The sequence below is a fragment of the Oncorhynchus masou genome, chromosome 24 (genome assembly GCF_036934945.1).
Source record: "Oncorhynchus masou masou isolate Uvic2021 chromosome 24, UVic_Omas_1.1, whole genome shotgun sequence".
Classification (NCBI taxonomy): domain Eukaryota; kingdom Metazoa; phylum Chordata; class Actinopteri; order Salmoniformes; family Salmonidae; genus Oncorhynchus; species Oncorhynchus masou.
The window spans coordinates 73,801,820-73,829,325 of record NC_088235.1 but is presented as its reverse complement, the minus strand read 5'-3'; the positions used below and the strand labels follow the sequence as shown (position 1 = coordinate 73,829,325).

Genomic DNA, 27,506 nt, shown 5'->3' with positions numbered 1-27,506 from the left:
ATTTAAAATTACCCCCCCCCCGAAAAGAAAAGGAAAACCGCTTGAATGCCAAGCCTAAATGTACACTGAGTATACCAAACATTAGGAACAGCTTCCTGATATTGAGTTGCAACCGGTTAAGCCCTCAGAACACCTTCAATTTGTCCGGGGACGGACTCTACAGGGTGTCGAAAGCGTTCCACAGGGATGCTGACACATGATGACTCCAATGCTTCCCACAGTTGTGTCAAGTTGGCTAGATGTCCTTTGGGTGTTGGACCATTCTTGATACACACGGGAAAATGTTGAGCGTGAAAAACCCAGCAGAGGTGCAGTTTTTTGACACAAACCGGTGCGCCTGGCACCTACTACCATACCCTGTTCAAAGGCACATAATTTGTTTTGCCCATTCACCCTCTGAATGCCACACATACACAATCTATGTCTCAAGGCTTAAAAACCCTTATTTAACCTGTCTCCTCCCCTTCAGCTAAACTGATTGAAGTGGATTTAAGAAGTGACATCAATAAGGGATCATGGCTTGTCATGATCATGTCATGGAAAGAGCAGGTGTTCTTAATGTTTGTGTACTCAGCACATATGCTTTTCCCTGTTTCACATCAGCCTCATCCCAAAGCATGGATGGCAGAGGCTGTAGTAAATCTCCTTTTCCAGAGTCTGAAGGCGGTTGTGGTGGTGGTGAGGGGGGATACCAAAAGAGGTCCAGGCCACTGAACTAACAACTGGACGCAGGGATGCCTTTGCCTCATCTAGTTTGTTACAGTTTCAACAAAATCTCAATACTTCCTAGTTGAAAAGTGATAACTCAATATCTTCAAATTGTAGCGTCTTGGCTTTATAAAACTTATTCACAGCCAGTTGTCAACAAGTATTGTTTCTATGAAATGGAGAGCTTTTGACCAGATGTGAAAGTGCTCCTTCAACAGAGCACCAAGTATGAAATCCTCAAGTGGCAAAAGAGTGAAACTTAACGAAACGCTCTACATGTTTTGTCTGCAAATAACATTGCAACTCAGCTACAAGAACTTACAATTAATTCCAAATAGAAAGTCTGCATTTTAGAACTTGTATATATACGCTAAGCACGAAGATTGTTGTTAGGGATGCTACAAAAATGTAGCACATTGTGAAGTTAACGACAGATGTTATGTCAATGCGATTATGGGGGCCTTGCCTATTTGAAACCAAGGAACTGGCCTCGTCTTTATATTCTTCTTCTAATCAGTATTGGGTTCACGGAGCATAAATCTCAAAACCCTTGGTTTCCAAGGCAGTGTGAGATTGTATATGACAAAACATTCATCCACAGAATAACAAAAATGAACAAATGAAAAAAATATCAAATTCACGGCAGATACTGCTTAGTTGTAGACAAACTGAAGTTGCGAGTGTGCAATTTGTGTTGTATCAAATGAAGCGCCGTTGTCTATGCAGGCACTACGTCCACATTTGCATATCAGTGGCTTTTTCAGTTACTTAAAGATATTAATAGCCCTTATATCCCAAATCCCTGTAAGAAACCTAGAACGGTCTCTCACCATTGTAAGCGAGGAGAGAGACTGCGCCTCTCTCCACATGTTTTATGATGGGAGTTAAAATGCTCTTAGTGGCTTCAACCAGATCTTGCAAATGTGGATTTAGGTAGGGCATACCAGACAGTTTGGAGGACCTGGTTGTGTGTTCCACTCTAAATGGTGGAAAAGTTTAAGCGTTCAGAGGATGAGGTGTTCCCCAAGACTCTGTGTGGTTAACTGACTGGTTGGTTGTAGCAGTGGTTGTAGTACCAGACTCCAGTTGTGTGGCTAGGAACACGGGTGGACCGCGATGTTCTCCTGCCGGTCAGTTTCCCCGGTGGTGGGGAGGTCTGAGGACAGGCTGAGGGACGAGGTCTTGCTGGTCAGGCAGGACAAAATGCTGCCGGCCGCACTGCCATCCAGCAGAACACAACTGGAACCGTTATAGCCCTCACTGCAGGGAATAAAAGGTCAGAGAGAGACAACATCATGAACAAAACATTTTGTATTATTGTACAGTACCAGTCAAACATTTGGACACCTACTCATAGAAAAGGTTTAAATTTATTTGTTACTATTTTCTACATTGTAGAATAATAGTGAAGACATCAAAATCATGAAATAACACATATGGAATCATGTAGTAACCAAAAAGTGTGTTAAACAAATCTAAATATTTTATATAATAAAGAAAAACCCTTGAATGAGTAGGCTAAAACTTTTGACTGGTAGTGTCTGTGCAGCAAAGCTCCCCAACCTGACAGAGCTTGAGAGGATCTGCAGAGAAGAATGGAAGAAACTCCCCAAATACAGGTGTGCCAAACTTGTCATACCCAAAATAAAAACAGTTTTTGCCTTGTCATTATGGGGTATTGTGTGTAGATTGATGGGGAAAAAACAATTTAATCTATTTTAGAATAATGCTGTAACCTAACAAAATGAGCAGGGAGTCCTAGAGCAAAACAACCGACATGTACTGTACGTGTCATATATTCGTGTGTAGCCCAAATTGTTTCTGATGCTACAGACATTAGTTGGCAGACCGGCAGAGAACACCATCGTGTTTGTGAGAGTCTAACCTTTCCACAGATTGTTCATAATAGTTTCTAGGCCAAACCGTTCAGATGCTCTAGAAGTCGTTGTGAGAAGACAGACTTTTGGGATGTCTCATGGTCCGACAGACACCTCTCTAGCTCTGCCACCTTTCACTGCAGATGCGGAAGTGCGACATTGGCGGATGCGATGGATTGAGACACATCCAATGCAAAAAAAACTGGTTCTAGCTTATCCTGACGGATTTTGATGGATTTTTTTTGATTTATTATGGTAGGTGGATTTCAGTTGGGCCCCGGAAATCAATTCTCGGGGGTTAAGGGAGATTTATGGGGCAGACTAAACAGTTCCTTATGGAACAGCAGTTGAAATAAATGACTACTAGTCTCCCAATGTGCGGTTTACCTGAGAACCAACGAGTGCTCCTCTCTCTGCATTTTGTTCTCAGTGGGCTTCAGCTTGTATGTCCCGCTCCCATCATGAGACACATGGTTCTCCTGCAAGGGGACAATGGCACCACTGTCAGTTCACCACAATAGTGACTGGGAGACTGAAAAAATGTATGTTTTGGAGTCTACATCAATATTGTCTTGGTAGAAAAGCTTTCAGGCTGCACCTGTTCGGCTCGCTTGTGTTTCACTCTTTTGTCTTATAAGTGGGATACCAGTAGGTGACATTAGCCCAGGGCTCCTTCTGCCCTGCTCCTTTTTCGCAAAGCCTTTTTAGAGATCAAAGCAGGCTGTGTGTCTCCCTCTCCTGCTTCAGTCTGCTGCTCTTTCTATCTACATTTGGCCATTTCTGTGCCCCCTTCTCTCTCTCTCACCAGGGCTATCTGGCGGGTCCTCTTGCCAATCTCCCTCTCCACATGGTGGAGCTCCAGGCTCAGCTGTTGGCTGGAGACGCTCCCCGACGACCACTCCCCCGGGCTGGGTTGGGCCGCCTGGGCAGTTTGCTTGTTGATCTGCCGATTGACCTGCTGGAGCTCCATCGTCAGCTGCTCCCTCTCCTGGACTGGCCTTTCACTGAGGTGGGCCTGAGTGGGCTGGGTGTACGGGGCAACACCCCACCCTGCACCGTTCCCATAGGGGTAGTCTGCTGTGGTGGACAACAAGAGCAGGTCAGACTCTGACGAAATGGAGTAAACAGAGCAAAAACCCTAAAAGGTGTGTTTGTGTTCTCCCTGTACCTGTTGCAGCGGTGTGTTTGGGGCTGTTGGTCCCCTGTGGGGGGGTCACGGCCTGCCCTGGCCCGGCCATCTGGTAGCCCGTCTTGGGGGTGCGGGAGATCACCCCGAAGCGCGACACAGTGGGCAGGGAGCCGAAGGGGATGATAGGATCGTCGTCTCTGGCCTCGGCCGACCTGCGCTGGCCCTCCGCACCTTTCCCCTCAGTGTTCTACCAGAGAGTTATTATGGTACCATTATAAAACGTACAGACCCGCTCCACTGAAACTAGGAAAACTGTAGTTGAAAGACTTCTGTGAGCTTAACCGTGTTCTGAATAAGTCACAGCACTTCTTCTATAAGTGACCTTTGATCAGTCAACGAGGACAACCAATAGAATAGTAAATGCAAGATAACCATCTTGTCCAACAACAAAAATGAAACATGACATTTTGGCCTTATTACAAGAGATGAGCTTTTGAAAACTGTTTTGAGCTTGGCCGAGCTTTAGATATTCAGATTTGGAACTTTATTAAGTGGTCAAGCTTTACACCAACAGAACATAGAATGATTGATTGATGACTCACCATCCTCTCCATGGTGTCTTTAGACTTCCCCTCCTTGCTGCCAATGTAGGAGCCAATGGTGTCACATGACCAAGGAGAGTACTGGCTAGCGTAGTCTGGCTCACGGTACTTTGCAAACACTTGGGAGTTCTCCATGTACTGCTGTTGCTGACACACACAAACACACATTATTATTAGCTAACTCTTCCTTTAAGTGACTAACTGCTGCGGTAGTACGTGGGGCGAGATGCCACTGCGTACTACCATAGAAACACTAGACGAGTGTAGCCTCTTACCTCCTGCGTGTAGTTGGACTCGTAGGTGTGTGGCAGCGTGGGCGAGGGGGCAAAGGGTGGGGGAGTGACCTGCTTCCTGTCCTCCAACTGGGCCATGATCTCCTGGCGTCGGCGGTGCAGGTAGTCCAGAGTGGGAGGGGGCTGGGGCCGACTGTAATCCTCCTGTACAACAGGACATGTGGACACCTTTACTGTAGTGCAATTCTTGCAGCGTTGGAGATAAAACATTTTGCAGTGGATTTATCCTGGAAAGTCTTATGAGGATTTTGAGGCTGTTTCCCTGACCGGTCAATGTTTTTAATTTGTTGTTTTATACTCTTGTGAATTCAATGGTTTTTACTAGATTACTTGTAGTTGTTCATGTTGTCTGTCTGTAATTTTTTTGTAATGACTTGGTGTTTGTCCAGGGCGCTCTTGAAAAAGAGATTTTAATCTCAATGAGCCCTTTCCTGGTTAAAAAAAATAAAAAAAATTATACATTCTTGACACTTCCCGATATATAAATGTGTTTTTATTACGCACGCAAGACTGTATGCTAAATGGCATATCTTGTGATAATCGGCTGAGTAATGTCACTACACAATCTGGATAACGCTGATGACTAAACTCCTAAAAAGTAATTGCATAGTGTGTTTAGAGCTCTGGATATTGTGATTTATAAAGAGCCTAGTACTGCAGACGTGTGCTTACCCGTGTGGAATAGGGCCTCATGTGGCCGGGGTGGGGGCCAGCGGGCTGGTAACTCTCGGGAGGGTATCTTTCTCTGGAGGCCTCGTCCGCAGGCATGGAGGAGAGTTCCTCCCGGTGGGGATAGGTTTGTGGTGGTGGCGGCGGGTAGGGGTGTCGACGGCCGTCGTAATGAGGGGGAGGTGAGTACCCATGGGGGTTGGCGTTGGAAAAGTGGGGACCCGAGGGCTGTGGGGGAGGGGGACACTCATGCTCTTGTGGGTAGGTGCCGGGGTAGGGGGACTCCGGGTAGGCAGGCGTGGCCAGGTCGTTAGGGGGAGGGAGGTTCCGAACGTAGCGGGGCTGGGGAAGGTACTGGGAGGACTGGTAGGGGTAGGGGGGGTTACCTGAGAGGACATAGAAGAGCGTGGTAACAGGATTGATATTAGATAAGCACAATAGAACCACACTGGGAGATTTACAAGACTAATTGCTCCCAGAGAGAAACACTTCCTTTTGTCAACAGACGCATCATAAGCTTGAGATACATAGGAAATCACGGGGAAAAGAGTGGTTGGTCTGTTCTGCCTTACCTGGGGGGTACTGGGTGGACTCGTACTGCATGGCTGATGGTGGTGCCCTGGGCTCAGGGGGGTAGAAATGTTCACCCTGCTGTGAGGGGTACATGGGGGGCCCCCTGGGCACTGGCTTGTGCATGGCCAGGTGGTCCACTGCCATCCTGGGGTGGACCATGGACCGATTGGGCACGGGATCCAGTCTGGAAAAGACAGAGAATTTCAGTGTGTGTGAGTACGTGTAACAGACGCTGTGTGTGTCCATCTACTCACAAGTCAGGGGGAGAGCCGGGGGCACTGTGGCTTCCCTGGGACTGGGGCTTCCGCATAATGGGCTCATAAGAGGGGTCAGCACCGCGGGAGATGAGCTGGGGCAGGGCGGAGCCTGTGACTGATGCCACCATGCCATTGGTCAGGCCCTTGTGGGCCAGCCCCTCCATCATCCCCACCTCCTCGGGCAATAGGCCCACCTCGTTGAGCTGCGTCAAGGATAGGCTAAGGGGCCGTCGGGCGGCCAGACGCTTGTTCATCTTACGATACCTTCAGAAAGGAGGAGAAATACGTGGTTAGTGAAAGAGGTTGACACCTCTGTCTGGCCTAATGATTGTTGTCACACTATCAGAGCGGATCTGTGCAATGAACAGTCAACGTCTCATTGACATCGAAACATAATTCACTATTAAGTAAAGTTGGGAATATGCCCAACGATCCCCATTGGGAGTGGCTCACGGTGGAATACTCACTTCTCTAGCTCGTCCTGAGAGTGGGCGAAGGTGCAGCTGGCTCCTCGAGGACAGCCCCCCTTCTGCTTCATGTCCCGACACATGTACGTCTTGTATTTACTGTGCTGGGGAGGCTGGGGAGGAGCCACCACAAGGGCATGTTAACAATGGAAAATTCAAAAGGTGTTATTACTGTTAAGATCACAAACCAGCAGACAGTTATTGACTGATATTATTAGCTTTAACAAGTATCAATCAAGATTCAAACATTGGTCATATGCATTCGGCACCAAACAGAAGAAAAAGAACCTGACAAACAGGAAGGGACTACCTGGACTTGTCTAATAAGAAAAACACTCCTTACATTTTATGTCGCAAAACATTTTCAGTTGCGTTGCCCTAATTAACACAACCCTGGGATTACCAATAATTTCAGCCCTATTCCACTGATATGCTTTGAGGGATTGAGTATCTAGAATCAGACCTGTTGCGTGTCGCTCCCCTTCTTGCTGTGGTTCTGGATGAAGTCCACCAGGCCGTGCACCACCGTTTTCACCGCCACCAAGCCCGTGTCCAGCAGCTCCCACGTGGGGGGAGGAGAGTCTAAGATGGAGGACAAGACGGGGTATTTTTGGGGGTCAAATGCATTATACTTGGAAGAGCACTGGGAACCCAGTCTAATAGGCCCTGTGAAAGTGATGGCGACTTGCTTGCACGGCAGTGTCGCTTACATATAAAAAAAACACATACAATTTGGATTCCTTTTACTGATACATAACTTTTAAAGTGAGCGCGTTGAGGGCTTTTCGCACTGCCGAGCCAAGCCAAACAAAACTGTACTGAGTGGACAGTGTGTACAGAAAACATCCGGGCCACCAGTTTAGTACGGGTCGGAACGATAGTTTGAAAAGGGTATTGATGTACTGTGAATGGACCAACCTGGGCTGGGGTCGATGTTGGCAAGCAGCTCCAGGTGTGTTCGCAGACGGTTCAGGTTGGCCGGGTCGCCTGTCCTCTGCAGGGCGATGGTCAGCTCCTGAACGCTCTGAGCAAACGACGCTGGCGTCTGCAACTGACACACACAATCTCTCTCTGTTCAAATACACAGCAACACCACAAGGGCTCACATTTAAGTTACATCAAAATACACACACACACATCGCCTACATACCTTGTCGATGATGGACTGCATGTGGGACTTGTGCGACTGGTCCCCATAGAGCAGAGAGGACCACTGGTCAGGGGCGATGCGGAGGCCACCCTCCATGGCGATCTGGACAATCTGGGAGTCATGTTCGCGCCGCAGTGCCTCATATGTCCGGAACTCCTCCTTCAGCTGCATCAGGGACGAGTCCTCGTCTCGCTTGGTCACCTGAAGACACAAGGTGACAGACAGGACATCACAGTTGTGTTTATTAGGCATCAATATGAATAACATGCACTGAAAGGGATGTTTTTTTACAGTTTCAGTTGTGTGCCCTAAAGCAGTAGGCCCTGTAGAGGAGCTGCACCACATGGCCTATGTTGGTCTTAGAACCGTGTTTAGGTGTATGTTTGTAGGTAGTCAGACCTACCTTAAAGCAAGAGGCCCTGTAGAGGAGCTGCACCACGTGGCCTATGCTGGTCTTAGAGGCCTGGGGGAAGCGTGGCTCTAACCTTTGGACCACAAACAGCACCAAGACCTTCCTGGACAGAGCGGAGCCGTCCTCTAGAGCCAACAGCACCAGCTTCAGAGCCTCCTCCTGCATCGCTACAACAACACATGCATAATATTTTCACATGCTTCCGATAGCATTCATTTTCTCAGTCGTTCAGGGCGGATGTAATTGAAACATTAGTCATTTGGGCCGTGTGTGTATGAGTGGCTTGCTCGCTATTTTGCCCGCTTGTGCTTCTGTCCGTTTGTATGTTACCTGGGCCGAGGAATTGGCAGCCTCTTGCTCTGACGGCAGCCCACAGGTTGGAGGAGAGCTGCTGTGGGTTCTGGTGCTGCAGAATGAGCTCAGTGACTGTGCGCTCCCCTAGGGACCTGGCCGCCCGCGTGGCCCTCACCCGGCCCTCCTCCTCCACCAGCTGACAGTGCACCAGGGTCACCAGCTTCCTCTGCATGGGCCGGCTCAGAGAGCTTTGTGCACCGCTGGTGCTCAACCCTACACCCGGAGAGAGAAGAAGAGGGGTGGAGTGTGAGAGAGAGGCTGGGGTTGTATCCATAGCAACTTACAACCAGTGCAACAGTAAGGGAGGAATTGCGAAACAAGTAAATACACAAGGATCAAAGCAAATGGATAAGGATGAGAGGAAAGTGTGAGGCTGAGAGGAGGGGGAGAGAGAAGAAGCACCATTCAATACACTGTTTATACCTTATGCCAAGATATTCCCGAAATACAGTGCTGTGAAAAATAATTCTCTCGTTTTGCATATTTTTTTAAATATTTTTTTTATACCGAATGCAATCAGATCTTCAACCAAAACCTAATATTAGATAAAGGGAACAAATAACAATTATATACTTATTTGATTTATTTCATAAACAAAAGCAATGCAACACCCAATTCCCCTGTGTGAACAAGTAACTGCCCCCTTACACTCAATAACTGGCTGTGCCACCTTTAGCTGCACTGACCCCAACCAAATGTTTCCTGTAGTTGTTAATCAGGCTCTCACGTCTCTTCCATGCAGAACTGCATTAACTCAGCGACATTTGTGGGTTTTCAAGCATGAACTGCTCGTTTCAAGTCCTGCCACAACATCTCAATTGGGATTAGGTCTGGACTTTGACGAGGCGGTTCTGCATGCAAGAGTGGGCCTTAATTTAGCTCCACAGCGATGTGAGAGACTTTATTTATTTAACCATGTAGGCAAGTTGAGAACAAGTTCTAATTTACAATTGCGACCTGGCCAAGATAAAGCAAAGCAGTTCGACACAAACAACAACACAGAGTTACACATGGAGTAAAACAAACATACAGTAGAAAAACAAGTCTATATACAATGTGAGCATGTGAGGTGAGATAAGGGAGGTAAAGGCAAAAAAAGGCCATGGTGGCAAAGTAAATACAATATAGCAAGTAAAACACTGGAATGGTTGATTTGCGGTAGAAGAATGTGCAAAGTAGAGATAGAAATAATGGGGTGCAAAGGAGCAAAATAAATAAAGTAGGGAAAGAGGTAGTTGTTTGGGCTAAATTATAGATAGGCTATGTACAGGTGCAGACTGATCAACAACTACCGGAAATATTTGGTTGCAGTCATTGTAGATACATGTGGCATAACCAGTTAGAGTGTAACGGGGGAAATGACTTTTCCACACAGGGGGATTGGGTGTTGCATAACTTTGTTAATTAAATACATTAAACAAGTATCCATTTTTCTGTTATTTGTAAACTCAGGTTCCCTTTATCAAATGTTAGGTTTTGGTGGAAGATCTGATAGCATCAAAAGCATGCAAAAATAGAGAATCAGAAAGGAGACAAATACTTCTTCACAGTTACTGAAAACTAGTGCACTAGAATAGAATGTGGATTGTCATGATACAAAGGGAGAGTGTGTGAATCTGATGCTATTAAATATGATATGTTGAGAAATGAATGCAGGGTGAATAGAAGCTTTTCCCATAATTAATGAGCCATGGTTGTGACGGTGAGCAGGATGAGGTGGTGTCTGACTGACCTCTGCTGTTGCTCAGTGGTTTCAGGTACAGAGCCAGCTCCTCCACACAATCACTGGCTTCCTCATAGTGGGCTATGTCCTCTGGCCCCGTCAGCAAGGTGGTAGGCTGCCGTTTGGGCACCTGGGGAGACAAAACAGACACACCATGGTCACAACACACACGTTTACATATAGTTTCCATTTCCATTGTGTGTGTGTGTGTGTGTGTGTGTGTGTGTGTGTGTGTGTGTGTGTGTGTGTATGAGAGAGAGACACTGCATATAAACGGACTGAATTAAAGGGACAAAAAAAACGATACGCTATATTAATGTTTTGATTAATAAAAGTGTACAACCATTTCAATGGGTGTATCCTAGAAGGCAGTAGGAACAAATCATCTGATCAACCACTTGGTAGATGCAAGGTGGAGCATGTCTTGTCACAGGGCAAACCACACCAGTAATGGTGGTGCAGGGGCCAGACGTGATGAAAGAAAAATCTAAATGGAGGATAGATGGTGTGATGGGGCCAAACACTCCTTCAGACCATTAAACAATCCGGAAGAGAAGCACTGTCCTGCACACTTGCCTTCACAAACATCTGACACATGATCGAAAGAACAGTCTCTTGCAACTTGATACACAAGTGCAAATTACCACTGTCAAAAGAGTGGAGCGATGGAGGAACAGGGAGACTTTCAACTAGAGGTCGACCGATTAATCTGCATTTTTGGATACCGATTGCGGCCGATTACATTGCACTCCATGAGGAGACTGTGTGGCAGGATGACCACCTGTTACGCGAGTGCAGCAAGGAGCCAAGTTAAGTTGCTAGCTAGCATAAAACGTATCTTATAAAAACTATCAATCTTAACATAATCACTAGTTAACTTCACATGGTTGATGATATTACTAGTTTAACTAGCTTGTCTTGCGTTGCAAATAATCAATGTGGTGCCTGTTAATTTATCATCGAATCACAGCCTACTTTGCCAAACGGGGGATGATTTAACAAAAGCGCATTCGCGAAGAAAGCACAATCGTTGCACGAATGTACCTAAACATAAATATCAATGCCTTTCTTAAAATCAATACACAGAGGCATATTTTTTTCACCCTGCATATTTATTTAAAAGAAATTCATGTTAGCAGGCAATATTAACTAAGGAAATTGTGTCACTTCTCTTGTGTCCATTGCACACAGAGTCAGGGTCTATGCAACCGTTTGAGCCGCCTGGCTTGTTGTGAACTAATTCGCCAGAATTGTACATAATTATGGCATAACATTGAAGGTTGTGCAATGTAACAGCAATATTTAGACTTAGGGTTGCCACCCGTTTGATAAAATATGGAACGGTTCTGTATTTCACTGAAAGAATAAACATTTTGTTTTCGAAATGACAGTTTCCAGATTTGACCATGTTAATGACCAAAGGCTCGTATTTCTGTATTTATTATATTATAATTACCTCGTAATTACCTAGTTTCAACCTGGTCTCAGAGTATTTTGTATTATTCTGTACGTAAATCCGATACATTCCATTTAGTATGATATGTTACATTTCGAATGGTATGTATTCATGTGTATGCCCATCACCAACTTCAAATATGTTAAATTACAAATCGTATGATATGTTACAAATTTGCAATAAGTACGATATGTTATGAATTCTAGCTCGTCGAATAGCATTAGCTTGCTTGTTAACGTTAGCTAGGGTAGTGGTTAGGGTTAAGTTTAGGAGTTTGGTTAAAGGATTAAGGTTAGGGTTCGGTGAAGGGTAAGCTAAAAGGGTTAACTTCTTATGGCAGCGATCAACATCCGGGGAAATCAACATCGGGATCAACACCCGGGGAAATTTCAGAGCGACAAACTAAAAATACAACGTCGTAACATTAAATATTCTTAAATTCAAGTGTCTTACATCCTTCAAAAGATTAGAACATTGGTAATCAAACAGCGTTTTCCGATTTAAAATAACTATTACAGAGAACAAATGCCATGCTTTTGTTTGAGAAGAGTGATCAACAACAACAAACTTTTCCCGCCATGACAGTTGACACATTCACATCTGCAGGTAAAATTATGACTTACATTCTGATATCTTGCTCTTATTTCTCCTCCTGAGGGTCCCAGTGATCAAATGAAGTGCCGTTTTCTTTGATAAAATCCATTTTTATAGCCTAACATGAAACATTTTGTAAACCGCTTGTGTTGCGAATTCCATCTCTATCAACTTTTGACGAAGCATTCGACGTAATTACACACAGTAAACAATCGTTTTTCTAGTCATGGTTGGTTTCATTGCAATCCTCTGGATGTTTGCCAAACTTGATTGTTTTTGCGGGGCGTATTGACTGAAATTAACCGATTTGAAGACAACAACCAATGACCTTATTGCGCACCAATAATATTAGCGAAGTTTCGTTGATTGACTGTATTTCTGCACAATGACCACTGATCTTCTTGAAATCTAGCTTGGTAGATAGCCAATGAGCTGAGGTAAACACCTCACCTGAAATTTACGAATATGCCTGGTAGGCTACACCGGTTGTAAAGCGGATTAATGTGCTTAAATTTAAGAACTGAACAATCAATAGCTGCACGAGACCTCTTTTAAACTGTGGCCAGTTAAACTGGTTTCTAACGCGATTGTGCAATGACTGGGCTTGTAAGAACACGTTTCACTAGGCTCTGTAGGCGTTGGGATCTCCAACTATGTCCCAGGAGTTCTAGGCCTATAGGCTATGCTTAGAGTTATTTGGACACTTTAGTTGGGATACGAACCTTATCAAAACATCTAGGCGTATGGGCTAGGCTACGTGATGCATTCAACTATTTAAACAGCACACGCTATTTCTTACCACACATTGGGCATCAATTATAATATTCTCACCCATCAGACCATTCTCAATTTAATCTAGTCTATAAAATATACTAAATATTATGTGTGAAATTTGTTTTGATTTAGAACGGGCCATTATCATGCATCTGTCAGAACAGGGGCAAGGGGGAAAAAGACATGTAATTTTTATTTTTTTATTTTACCTTAATTTTACTAGGCAAGTCAGTGAAGAACAAATTCTTATTTTCAATGACGGCCTTGGAACAGTGGGTTAACTGCCTGCTCAGGGGCAGAATGACAGATTTTGTACCTTGTCAGCTCGGGGATCTGAACTTGCAACCTTTCGGTTACTAGTCCAATGCTCTAACCACTAGGCTACACTGCCGCCCCTCTCTAATCTGTATGCACTTGAATAGCGAATGGAGAACGCTTTTCCCGCGGGTCGTTTTCATGCCAGCCAGGTAGGCTACTCCAGTTGTAAGCAATGTGCTTAGTATTAGGAAAGTTTTAAATTAAATATTGTAGGCGTAGCCAATAGAAAGCTGATGGAATCTTCTTTTTAATAGAGGCCATCAAATTTGTTTTATCACACAGTTGCATCACATTACCTATAGAAATGTTGTACAACATGGGCTTATAGGAACACTTATTTCATTCCATGCATCAATCTGCTATGAGGAGTTTTACAACAGGTGATCCTATCCCGCTGAAACGCAATGCCAGGGCTCTCATGGAGTGTTTGATTTGATCACATTTGCATTGCTGTCAGAGTGATAAGAGGGACAATAGAGTGCTGAGTACCAGGCCATTAGTGACCGTCCGTTAGCAAGTTTGGTCGGCTACTAATGATGGTCATGACTCAGGACTTGCCAGTGTGGCACACACCCACCCTTTCCCTCCCGCTCCCTTTCTCCCTCCCCTCAATCCATCAGACCTCTGTTTGGCAGCTGTAAGAGGAGTAGTGCCGAGGGAGCAAATGAGTATCAGTGTTTGCTGAGTCATAGGTTTGCCAAAGAAGAGGAACTCTGACACACACACACGTGCGTCATCCCTCCCAACATGACATGCAGGTCTCCACCAAGCACTCCCAGCTGCAGGAAAGTTCTAGATCATAATTTCAGCAAACCCTTAACCAGCCACAGTTGCTGGCTGTGCCTGCTCCCATTTTAAAATCCAAAAGCCCCCCTTCTATTTATAGATATCTATTAATGTGTACACATTGTGTAGGCCTACTTTTAGTGAATTCATTCATATCCCATGAGTACAAAGAGCAGGATCTGGACTGAGGACTGTGGAGAGTAGCAAAGGCAAGGAGTTGGCAGTAAGGCAGTGTTTTCTGTGTTACATAACATCTGTCACATACTACCTCTGCCAAAGCTATTTGGGCCATAATAACACAGTATTTTTCCTTGTCACATGGAGATAGTATGCTTAGTGCCTTCAACACAGGGCAAACCAGCACTTCATTTAAACACCCTATGGGAACTATTATCAACCGATGAGGAAGTGAGGCCAACTAGCATGGTGGTTGATTTATGAAACATGGTGGCATACCCTTTAACCAGAGGTTACGTTTTTTGTTTTTAGCTACATCTCTTTTTGAAAAGTAACTGGACCCCAAACAAACAGCCTTCGAACTGGAGCTCAAAGGTTTGCTTTCAGTTTCTCTGCAAACAAGTGCAGTTTCATGCACACACACACTCCCATTCTAAAAGGCAAAATTTGCATTAAAAGGGGAAGGGGTAAAACCTTTTCCAGTTAACTGCTGAGGGTGTAAGACTTCCTGTGTATTTGTTTTAGTTGAAGGGTAATACTTTTTAGCGTGTGTTTGGGTCAGTGTGTGTGTGTGTGTGTGTGTGTGCACGCGCACGACACGTACAACAGTTTTCTCTTTCAGTCGACATCTCACTATTGTGTCCTATTTGCAGAAACCTTATTCAACCACTCCTAATAGGCCAATCAGAACTTTGTAGGCATGAACAACGCATATCTATATAGCATTCGTAATGCTCACGCAACCCGACTCCAACTGTATATTAGTAGGCCGTGTGTAAAAGACAAGATTAAATTAAGAATATATTACCAAGTGCTTGTCAAATTGTGAATGAGAGTGATGAACTGTGTGCAGCATGCACAAGAAACAGAGCAGAGTGCATGCCTTTCATGGAACTTCATCATATGTCGCATCATGTAGCCTTAGAATGTATTAGAAATAGAAACATAGAGCCCAAGGTTTGTATCACAACTAAAGTTGCATGAATACCTCTAAATTAAGCATATGGGAGGACATGTTTCAAATGATCACTGTGATAACTGCTCAACACAGAATAGCCACTTGTGCGCATTACTTTGGAATCGCTTGGGGGGGAAAAAAACTTTCCATTTTATTCAGCTATGTTCAATTATATTCTTCTTACTATAAAAACAGATAAAATAATGCCACAGGAATTATAAGCAAATATTGTCTGTTAAATGAACTAGTGCAGCCCAAAGCCATATGGCATAGCCAGATCAGGACCTAACTTAAGGACGACTCAGAATTTCGCTATTCGGTTCTTCTGAAATAGACTACATTTTCTTTACATCGTAATGTTTCTTTAGACCTGCCTAACATAAATAATGGCTTTATTGTGATGGTGTAGGCTATATTAAATGGATTCATTATACTTTTTAGAACGTAAAATGTTCCAAAAGGTCCGCATCAGTGGCTTGTAGGCAGTGCTGGGAAGCGCTTAATTAAAATAAACACGTTTAGTATTTAACGGTCAATTACCATGAGACCAGCAGTTTTTTTTGCATGACAATTCCCGGATGATTAATTGTCATGACAGCTACAGCCATAAGCACGACAACTGAAAACTAGAGGAAACTCTGACCACAACATCGGTGGGCTGATATCTAAAAATCTGAATGGCTGTCACACAGTGTGCTGAGTCCCGTCCACGCGCTACGGAATCCTGCTTCAGGATCCATGTTAGCCTCCCACCTTTCTTGTGTGCACTCTCTCCTTGCCCTTCCTTCTCAGTTGTGGTCTCTCTGGCCATCTCACCTTCTCAGAGGTTCATCTTTGTGACATTGTGACTAACAGTAGTCCTTCCTGTATCCCTTCAAATGCATCACAGTAGCTAAATAAAACAACCGCTGGGGACAGTAAACATCTCATGACAGTTGGGGCAGTAGGGTAGCCTAGTGGTTAGAGTGTTGGACTAGTAACCGGAAGGTTGCAAGTTCAAATCCCCGAGCTGACAAGGTACAAATCTGTCGTTCTGCCCCTGAACAGGCAGTTAACCCACTGTTCCTAGGCAGTCATTGAAAATAAGAATTTGTTCTTAACTGACTTGCCTAGTTAAATAAAGGTAAAATAAAAAAAAACAGCTATTGTCCCTCATGTGCATGATTGGTTGAGTTATGAAAACACAGCCACATGTTTTTTTTTGCCTAACCAGCAGCAAGCTAGTATCATATTTCTGATAAAATCACACAAATATGATAGTGGTATTGTAATGAGCAGTGGGGATTCACTGACTGTTTGTGTGTGACAGATATTGATACATCAAACAGATATCATCATGCAGAAACTGATAGATAGCATGTGACAGATAATACATTTTTGTGGCCCTGAAAGGCAAACTGATAAATGGTTTTGACAATGTTCGGCTTCAATTTGTACAGGAAAAAAACTGACAGTGCATTCGGAAGGTATTCAAACCCCTTGACTTTTTCCACATTTTGTTACATTATATAGCCGTATTCTGAAATGTATATTTTTTCTGTTTTTTTTTTTTAAATATTTTTTTACTTTTTAATTCTCAAATCTACACACAATAGCCCATAATGGAAAAAAACAAAACAGGTTTTTAGAAACTTTGGCCAAAACCCCCCAGAAATACCTCATTTACATAAGTATTCAAATCCTTTGCTATGAGACTCGAAATTGAGCTCAGGTGCATCCTGGTACCATTGATCATTCTTGAGCTGTTTCGACAAGTTGATTGGAGTCCACCTGTGGTAAATACAATTGACTGGACATGATTTGGAAAGGCACACACGTCTATACAAAAGGGCCCACAGTTGACAGTGCATGGCAGAACAAAAACCAAGCCATGAGGTCAAAGGAATTGTCTGTAGAGCTCAAGAGATAGGATTGTGACGAGGCACAGATCTGGGGAAGGGTAACAAAACATTTCTGCAGCATTGAAGGTACCGAAGAACATAGTGGCCTCCACCATTCTTAAATAGAAGAAGTTTGGAACCACCAAGACTCTTCCTAGAGCTGGCAGCCCGGCCAAACTGAGCAATCGGGGGAGAAGGGCCTTGGTCAGGGAGGTTACCAAAAACCAGATGGTCACTGACAGAGCTCCAGAGTTATCTGTGGGGATGGGAGGACCTTCCAGAAGGACAACCATCTCTGCAGCACTCCATCAATCAGGCCTTTATGGTAGAATGGGCAGACGGAAGCTACTCCTCAGTAAAAGGCACATGACAGCCCGCTAGGAGTTTGCCAAAAGGCACCTAAAGGACTCTCAGACCTTGAGAAACAATATTCTCTGGTCTGATGAAACCAAGATTGAACTCTTTGGCCTGAATGGCAAGCGTCACGTCTGGAGGAAACCTGGCACCATCCCTACGGGGAAGCATGGTGGTGGCAGCATCATGCTGTGGGGATGTTTTTCAGTGGCAGGGACTGGGAGACTAGTCAGGATCGACGCAAAGATGAAAGGAGCAAAGTACAGAGAGATCCTTGATGAAAATCTGCTCCAGAGAGCTCAGGACCTGACTGGGGCGAAGGTTCACCTTCCAACAGGACAACAACCCTAAGCACACAGCAAAGACGACGCAGGAGTGGCTTTGGGACAAGTCTCTAAATGTCCTTAAGTTTCCCCAGCTAGACGCCAGACTTGAACCCAATCTAATATCTCTGGAGAGACCTGAAAATAGCTGTGCAGCGATGCTCCCCATCCAACCTGACAGAGCTTTAGAGGATCTGCAGGGAAGAATGTGAGAAACTCCCCAAATAAATCTGAAAACCCGTTTTTGCTTTGTCATTAAGTGGTATTGTGTGTAGATTGATGAGGGGAAAAAACAATTGAATACATTTTAGAATAAGGCTGTAATGTAACAAAATGTGGAAAAAGTCAAGGTCTGAATACTTTCCGAATGCACTCTAGCTCTCCCACAAGACTCAAAATATGAACCCTTTAAGACTTAGGTACAACAGCCAGAATAAGACAAAGACAAGTGAAAGTTATTTTGTCTCTAAATGTAATGGGAAAATTGCATTGACTGGCAGAATAAATCTGTCCCAATCCAGAATCAGGTAAACTGCTACTACACAACAAGACAAATGAAAGAACACCAATTTCCCAAACCAGATATTTTGTTTGTCAGCCATCACCAGTCCATGTATGAGCATAAACAATTGAGTACCGTTCCCACGCTACATTAACATAACCTACATTCACTTCATCAAGTGATACAAACTTTCATTAGGAGAATAGGGGAGAGAATAAGGGGGGCAATTGTCCCCACATTTGCGTTAGACCTGTCCCAACAGTAACAATATTCATAATCTTATGAATGTGAACGTGACATTGAGTGAGTACCTAGCCTAGCATCTCATCTGAGTAGTACCTACCTAGCCTCTCACACGAGTAGCACCTACCTAGCCTGTCTCACCTGATTAGTACCAGAGTTGTACCTACCTAGCCTCGCATCTCATCTAAGTAGCACATACCTAGCCTAGATTATGTCTCACCTGTCCTCCCACCAGCTGCAGTAGGGCAGTGTTGACAGGCAGCAGCTCGATGTCGGAAGCGATGGCCGTCTGGTCAAAGGGGCAGGCCTTGCGGTGCAGCTTGTTCAGGCACATCTTGCAGACGGTGTGTCCACAGCCCAGGCTGATGGGCTTGCGGACGCTCTCCTCGAACAGCTGGGTGCAGATGGGACACAGCAGGAATTCCGTCCATTGCGGCGCTTGTACAGGCATTGTAACCCACAGAGGTCACTAGGGGAAGCACAATGGCTTCGACAAAAAGCCTTCCCTTTCAAATAAAAAGGTAGATCCTTCAGTGCGTTGCCACGTAGGGTGCGTTTTCTTTTCGAAAACAAAGTGACGCAAAAGATGTGACAAATTCCACTGGAATCAAAAACTCTTCTGACCATCAATTTTCTTCTAAATGTTCAGACATCATGAACATTCAGTACATGGTATGACCTGAAAAGACAAAAGAGAACAGTCAACTGCATACACCAAACCCAAAGAGCAAACAGATTAATCCCGTGGGAAGAAAAAACATCCAAATTTGCTTTAACTACCTAACTATGCTATGGCCAGCTAAAAGCAGCAAGGGTGCAGCAGATTCACCTGTCTGCCCTTTCAGTAAAGGACAAAACAAGCAGGACGTCAATGAGACTCCCCTGTTGTCTTCACTAAGGTCTGGGAGCGTTGGGATATCCCCCAGCAGCAGTCGTGTTCACTAAATGCCAGCAGGCTGATGAGTTACTTAGTGGCTATTTTAAGACCCTTCCTCTGTCCAATAAAAAGCGCTCATCTGAAAACAGGAAGTTTGGGGCTTCAATGGGGAGAGACGGCTTCTTGTTGCTGTGTTCGAACAGGTTACCGTAAGTGAATAGCCACATTTCAGCTGCAAAAGTGAAACCCTGGGCTAGATGTTATACCATTATTGATGCGTAACGAGTGGAAAGAAACATAATTTTGACTGTCTCATCACATACCAAAGGGAGTTTCACATGATTAATATTAGGCAAACCTTATGCAACGTGAGCATGACTATCAGGAAACAACCAAATGGTTCATTCCAATAAATCAGTCTTTATGTAATCACGTGGCGAACTATGATTCACTTCACAAGCATGTCTGAGCCTGTAGACAAAAAAAACAAACTTCTGCTGCTATGTTGCTGTGGCCCATTAGTGCGTATCAACTCCTCTTTTCCATTAGAAATTATTTGAATATCAAGATAGATGCCAATACAAAAGTCTGCTGTGTAAACCTCTCTTATACAAGCAGTGCTCTCAAAACGCACCGAAACAAGACAACCCAACCAACAGCAAAAAAAGACTCACCACAAGAAGTATGGATGATATGATGGAAATGCATCTGTTGCAACATGAGTGGACAGACAGAGGCTGATCACTTCTTATTTTGTTGCGGATTTCCGGAGTATAAGAGAGTGTACTCCATGATGCTGGTTCTGGTTAGCTAGTCTGCAGAGATATAAACACTGTGCACCTAGTGTTGCCACTTTCTCACCTGACATGTGAAAACAATGAGGAAGAGGTTCTCAGTTGATTTATGCTCCCGGAAGCAAAAACAAACCTAACAAAATAGTCATTCGAATTTGCCTAAAATCTGCACGTATCCTTGTATCTGATTCAAGATGGACGTGTGTAACATTCAAATTATATATTTTGTTCACATACTTGCCCGTGCCACCACCGGCCCGTCACAAAGGCATAATTTGGTCTTGTGGCCAGTGTCAAAAAAGTCACAACCGATGTCTTCGACCTGAACAAGGATTTCACAGGATGAAAATAGCCAGAGGGGTGTACTCAGTGGGTGAGTTACCAATCAGAGTAGGGCTGTGGCGAATGTAGCAACATACGCCATGTCTCAGGGTGGTAAGTTGGTGGTTGAAGATATCCCTCTAGTAGTGTCGGGGCTGTGCTTTGGCAAAGCGGGTGGGGTTATATCCTTTTCTCTCTCTCTGAGCCCTAGGACCATGCAATGGTTATCAAAAGTACTGCAGGGATGGAACGTAAGTCACAGAAAATTGAGGTTGTGGTGATAGCTGCAGAGGAGTATTTGTTTTGTTTTTTTAAACCTTTTATTTTACTAGGCAAGTCTCTCTCAGCCCTAGGACATGATGACTCCTTGCTGTCCACCTGGTTGTGCTGCAGCTCCAGTTTCAACTGTTCTGCCTATTATTATTTGACCATTCTGGTCAATTATGAACATTTGAATATCTTGGCCATGTTCTGTTATAATCTCCACCCGGCACAGCCAGAAGACTGGCCACCCCACATAGCCTGGTTCCTCTCTAGGTTTCAGCCTTTCTAGGGAGGTTTTTCCTTTCCACCATGCTTCTACACCTGCATTGCTTGCTGTTTGGGGTTTTAGGCTGGGTTTCTGTACAGCACTTTGAGATATCAGCTGAATGGCCCAGGATATGAGTGTGTGTTAAGCCTGGGAATTGGCTGTAACAGGTGACAATGGAACAGGGGCTTTTCCTCAGTCAGTGTTTGACAGACAGCGGGAAAGTACCCTCTTATAAATTCAACTATATACTAATCTACACCAAGAAGAGAAATATTCCTATGTGTTTCTGGGAAGGCTGATAGACATTGCGGTCACTGCCTGGGACTGCTCTGGTTCCACTCAAAATGCAGTAGCAGAAGGCCATCTGTCATTTCCTTTAATACTTCTGGACAAAACAAAATGGTGTAATAGGTAGGCTATGTCTGCATGTGATCTAACAACACAAGACTTAATAGATAAGTGAATCATCCTATATGCAACAGATTATCATGCAAATATTATAAAAGTCCACTTATTTTTTTAATATGCACGTTTTCCCACAAGAAGTTTGTTTCCACCAAGCTGACTTGCTGCGGATACAAGGCTGTGTGTGATGACGTAAAGTTAGCACACATTAAAAAACAAATTCAATGCGTTTCTATAGCATTTTCCACTATAATGATGGTTTTGTCACACAAACTGTTGCAATAAATGGCAAACTTGTCCAATCTGGTTTTCACGTATGCCCTCTAGACAATAGTTTGCTGATAAAGTGGACACTGGATAGGTTAGGTTATATGATGAGTTGGAAAAGAGCAAGATCATGTGTATTTGTTAATTGGCAGCTAAGCACTGATCATCAGGTTACTAGCATACAAATTAACACCCTGGATATTTATTGGAAAAGAGCATCAAGCTCATCACCATGCACTTTCACCACCCTGTGAAGTTCATTATTATTTGTAGCATCTGTAGCCTAATAAACTGGGCATGCTTTTTCAAGTCGTAGTGGGAGGGCCACACAACATAGCACTGCGTGACTGCAAATTTACCTCAACATGGTTATTCTATCAACAATTGCGCAGAAAATCGCTTCCACTGCAATTTGTCACATAATTCAGTTTACCGACACAAAACCATGTCGAACGAACAAATTGTCTGTCAACATTTATAAAATTGCATCGGCACTTCCTGATTCCATCACCATGAGCGTGATTTTTTGTTGTTGTTGTTATGACTTTACTCACATAATAACTGGACATTGGAAATATGGTTACTGTAAGACAAGGCACAATAGTTTGAATTACATGGAACTCAAATCAGAGATTTGAGGTCTACGTTTTCATCTTTCATCCTCATCGCAGACTGATGTGACACATCCTGCAGTGACTTCAAACCTAGACAAAATACAGCCTCTGTCTTAGCTATGACTCCTTCACCAAAGTGAGGTTACAATTACATTACTAAATTTACACCCAACTCCCCCTGACCGTCTGGCTGTTATAGCCTGGCCTACATACTGTGTGGTTACATTTCACACAGTATTTAGGCCAGACCCTTTTACTCACATCTAACTTACGCAATTGTGCATGTTACAAATGCCACATAAATCATGATGTGACACTGACAGATTAATGTTCACTAGCTATCCTAATTGCTGGTCCCTTTATAACGTTCCCCTTATAGCCAATTTCAACTAGACAGGCTACCGGTGTAGAACTCTGTGATTTGCTATCCGGCTGACTGTATTCTATCAGTCCCAAACAAAGTCAAGTAAGGCCTATGCCTAAATCATAGTGGAAACTGTGGCCACTGCAGACATACAGTCATGATGAGGATGCAAATGCAAACACTCACAGCTACTAAACCATTTTTTTTACCATGACTCATAATAGTTAACAATAAGGAACTGCATAGTCTTACACAACCATTACTCACAGGCCTATTAATTACCCTACACTAAATGAATTCAATCCAGACCAGTATCTGTGATGCATTTTACAATTTTATCATCAAAGCCACCATTTTTCCTGAATATGTAAAAAGCACTATAAGTAACAAGTAGTTGCATTTTTGTTTTGTTTCACTGTTCACTCTGGTTATGCTGTTGGATATATGAATACTACAACCTGGGAACTCAGTTTGAATAGCATGGGCACTTCCTGTTTTCCACAGCAGTAAGATCAAATGTTGTTAAGCCTCTGAAAAGGTATTAGTTAAAAGCATTTAAACAGCAAGCAAATATATCACTACGGTGCAATGGAAACAATGCAAGAGTAGCTAGCTAGCTACTTCAAATTAGGCTAGTTAACGTTACTAGCGAGCTAAAAAAGGTACCCATCGCAACATTTGGCAAAAGCCCATATAACCTAACTATTTGACTAGTTATAACGCTGTGTTTATCTAGCCCGTTCGATCTAGTTAGCTTTAGCAGAAATACTTGCTACAGAGAACTTGCTATAAGGGTAAGGTAGTAATGCAAATTCAGTGGACACATGTAAACGTTAGCTAGGATAGCTAACTAACGTAGCTAAGTTACGCGCAAGCTAACGTTAACGTATTGACACGGCCAACCAGTTAAGTAGCTAGCTAGTAATCACAAATACAAATTAATATTTTTTAATCTACTTCATGCACCTAAGGTCCTCAATAAACCATGAACAATATCTAGCTCGACAGCTAGATTGGACGTCTAGCCCGGTTAATTAGCTAACGTTAGCTTAGCTGCTAGCATAGCTAGACGTAAATTTGCCGCAAAAATAAAACATGTCGAACATAAACCTTAGTTAGCCAACGTTAGCTGTTTATAGCTAATGTAGTCCCGCCGGCAGAATATACTTACAATTTCAAATAAAATGCCATCAATCTTCAGCTGTTTCTATGATAATATTGTATTTCCTCGGTGTAGCTGGAGCCTGGCAGTAACGAGCAAGCGAGTTACTATCTTTTAGGTAGGGTGTGTGTCAGACAGCACCCAGAACAGTAAGGAAAGGTGCAAGACCTGAGAAAAAAAATTGTAACACATAGGCAGGTTACTATAACACAATTTCTAAAAGGAAAAGGTTGCAAATTTGCTTTACTGTAATTTACATAATTAAAAAAATTGCACATGCATATCACTTTTGTTGTACAGAATATTTTACTGGAAGTTGCACTGATTGGTTATTGAAAGAGCCATGTATAGTCCATCCCAGCCTCCACAAAGCATATCACTTGTTGAACAGAATATTTTGCTGGAAGTTGCACTGATTGGTTATTGAAAGAGCCATGTATAGTCCATCCCAGCCTCCACAAAGCATATCACTTGTTGAACAGAATATTTTCACTTGCTGGAAGTTGCACTGATTGGTTATTGAACGAGCCATGTATAGTCCATCCCAGCCTCCACAAAGAGTAGTCATATGACTGTTAGACTGCACTGTTACATGCTCAAAGTTATTAAAATGTATCAAATACAATGATTTGACTGTTTAACCAATTGGAGAGAACTTGCTTTGTGCATAGGCCTACCCTGTTTATGTTGACCATCTGCAGCACACACAACAGCTACTGTTATTTTATTGTTGCTCCTTAATTACTTGTTATTTTTCTATTTTTTATTTTATTTTAGTAAATACTTTCTTAACACTTTTTTTCTTAAAACTGCATTGTTGGTTAAGGGCTTGTAAGTAAGCATTTCACTGTAAGCTCTGTTGTTTTCGGGCACGTGACAATTACAATTTTATCTGATTTGACAACTGGGAGGAATGTCATTCAAGACATCAAACAACTGTCTCAAGAATATTGCAGTGTTGACCATAAAGATAGATAGAGGACTCATCTTTATATCTGTGCCACATAGCATCTGTGACAGCATGGGCAGCACCATTGAGGCTACAACCCATAGGAGCCCCAACTAGTGGACTACATTGAATACTTTAAAATCCGGGTTAGGGAGGGTTTGGCAAGGGTAGGCTGTCGTTGTAAATAAGAATTTGTTCCTAAATTACTGACTTGCCCAGTCAAAATATTTTTTTCAATATACACAGTGCATTCGGAACGTATTCAGACCCCTTGACTTTTTACACATTGTTACTTTAACCTTATTCTTCAATGGATGAAAAAAATATTTTCCCTCAATCTACACACAATACCCCGTAACGACAAAGCAAAAACAGTTTTTTCATTTATTTTCGCAACAAAAAAACAAGAACAAATTAACACATTTGCATGAGTATTTAGACGATTTTCTCAGTACTTTTTTGAAGCACCTTTTTGCAAGTCATTACAGACTCGAGTCTTTCTTGGGTATGACGCTACAGTGTTGGCACACCCATATTTTTGGGAGTTTCTCCCATTCTTCTCTGCAGATCCTGTCAAGCTCTGTCAGGTTGGATGGGGAGCATCGCTGCACAGCTATTTTCTCCAGAGATGTTAGATCGGGTTCAAGTCCGGGCTCTGTCTGGGCCACTCAAGGGACATTCAGAGACTTGTCCCGAAGCCACCTCTGTGTGGTCTTGGCTGTGTGCTTAGGGTCGTTGTCCTGTTTGGAGGTGAACTCTCCCAGCCCCTGCCACTGAAAAACATTGATTTGACCATGCCTCACTGTAGTGATGGTGCCAGGTTTCGTCCAGACGTGACGCTTGGCATTCAGGCCAAAGAGTTCAATCTTGGTTTCATCAGACCAGAGAATCTTGTTACTCATGGTATGAGAGTCCTTTAGGTGCCTTTTGGCTAATGCCAAGCGGGCTGTCATGTGCCTTTTACTGAGGGGTGGCTTCCGTCTGGCCAGTCTACCCATAAAGGCCTGATTGGTGGAATGCTGCAGAGATGGTTGTCCTTCTGGAAGGTTCTCCCATCTCCACAGAGGAAGTCTGGAGCTCTGTGACAGGGACCATCGAGTTCTTGGTCACCTCCCCGACCTAGGCCCTTCTCCCACAATTGCTCAGTTTGGATGGACGGCAGCTCTTGGAAGAGTTTTGGTGGTTCCATACTTCTTCAATTTAAGAATGGAGGCCACTGTGTTCTTGGGTACCTTCAGTGCTGCAGAAATGTTTTGTTACCCTTCCCCAGATCTGTGCCTCGACACAATCCTGTGGGACCTGATGTAGACATGTGTGTGCCTTTCCAAATCATGTCCAATCAATCGAATTTACCACAGGTGGACTCCAATCAAGTTGTAGAAACATCTCAAGGAGGATCAATCATGCACCTGAGCTCAATTTCTATTCTCATAGCAAAGGGTTTGAATAATTCTGTAAATAAGGTATTTCTGGGGGTTTTCTTGCTTTGTCATTATGGGGTGTTGTGTGTAGTTTGATGAGGAAAATGTGTTTTCAATCCATTTTAGAATAAGGCTGTAACGTAACAAAATGTGGAAAAGGTCAAGTGGTCTGAAACATTCCGAATGCACTATGTATATCTATATATATACGGTGCCAGTCAAAGGATTGGACACACCTACTCATTCTACATTGTAGAATAATAGTGAAGACATCAAAACTAGGAAATAACACATATGGAATCATGTAGTAAACAAAAAAGTGTTAAACAAATCAAAATATAATTTATATTTGAGATTCTTCAAAGTAGCCACCCTTTGCCTTGATGACAGTTTTGCACACTCTTGGCATTCTCTCAACCAGCTTCTTGAGGTAGTTACCTGGAATGCATTTCAATTAACAGGTGTGCCTTGTTAAAAGTTAATTTGTGAAATTTCTTTCCTTTTTAATGTGTTTGAGCCAGTCTGTTGTGTTGTGACATGGTAGGGGTGGTATACAGAAGATAGACCTATTTGGTAAAATACCAAGTCCATGTTATGTCAGGAACAGCTCAAATAAGCAAAGAGAAAGGACAGTCCATCATTACTTTAAGACATGAAGGTCAGTCAATCCAGAACATTTCAAGAACTTTGAACATTTCTTCAAGTGCAGGCGCAAAAACCATCAAGCACCATGATGAAACCTGCTCTCACGAGGATCGCCACAGGAAAGGAAGACCCAGAGTTACCTCTGCTGCAGAGGACAAGTTCATGAGAGTTACCAGCCTCAGAAATCGCAGCCCAAATAAATGCTTCACAGAGTTCAAGTGACAGACACTTCTCAACATCAACTGTTAAGAGGAGACTGCGTGAAGTAGAATTCTGAGTATGTGTAAATGTACTTGGTGAATAAAGGTGATTCTGTTATCCTCAACAACACTTCCCTTTAAATTTTACTGTCATTGGCAATACGGTTTGACAGTAGGTGCAGTTCAGACAATTTAGTTTTTTGTTCACACCAGATTTGAATTTCTTATTCATTTAAGCAAATTGTGTGTTTTGGCACGTGTGCAAAAGAGTAAGCACAATTGTCTACAATTTACACAATATCTACATGCACATGACTTTCTGATCAAAACTGATTCTCAGTGAAATGATCATACTCTTCACAAATTCTAACCATTC

General features: G+C 43.3%; 1 protein-coding gene across 3 annotated transcripts; it reads right to left on the bottom strand.

Moving 5' to 3' along the window:
* LOC135512611 (roquin-1-like) lies at positions 1–24,045 on the bottom strand. Of its 3 annotated transcripts, none has more exons than XM_064934817.1 (18): positions 23,925–24,045; positions 18,800–19,258; positions 10,224–10,344; positions 8,468–8,704; positions 8,129–8,304; positions 7,726–7,926; positions 7,494–7,626; positions 7,039–7,157; positions 6,576–6,688; positions 6,106–6,372; positions 5,851–6,035; positions 5,282–5,664; positions 4,592–4,753; positions 4,317–4,463; positions 3,754–3,961; positions 3,391–3,662; positions 2,973–3,064; positions 1–1,968 (listed from the first exon to the last, which is right to left on the bottom strand). In XM_064934817.1, the coding sequence occupies exons 2-18, from the start codon at positions 19,028–19,030 to the stop codon at positions 1,803–1,805; spliced, it is 3,213 nt and encodes a 1,070-aa protein (XP_064790889.1). In that variant the 5' UTR covers positions 19,031–19,258; positions 23,925–24,045; the 3' UTR covers positions 1–1,802. The 3 variants fall into 3 exon arrangements, with proteins under 3 accessions (XP_064790889.1, XP_064790891.1, XP_064790892.1); XM_064934819.1 differs by having other exon boundaries at positions 4,317–4,457; XM_064934820.1 differs by lacking the exon at positions 2,973–3,064 and having other exon boundaries at positions 1,882–1,968.
* Between the last annotated feature and the right edge of the window lie 3,461 nt (positions 24,046–27,506).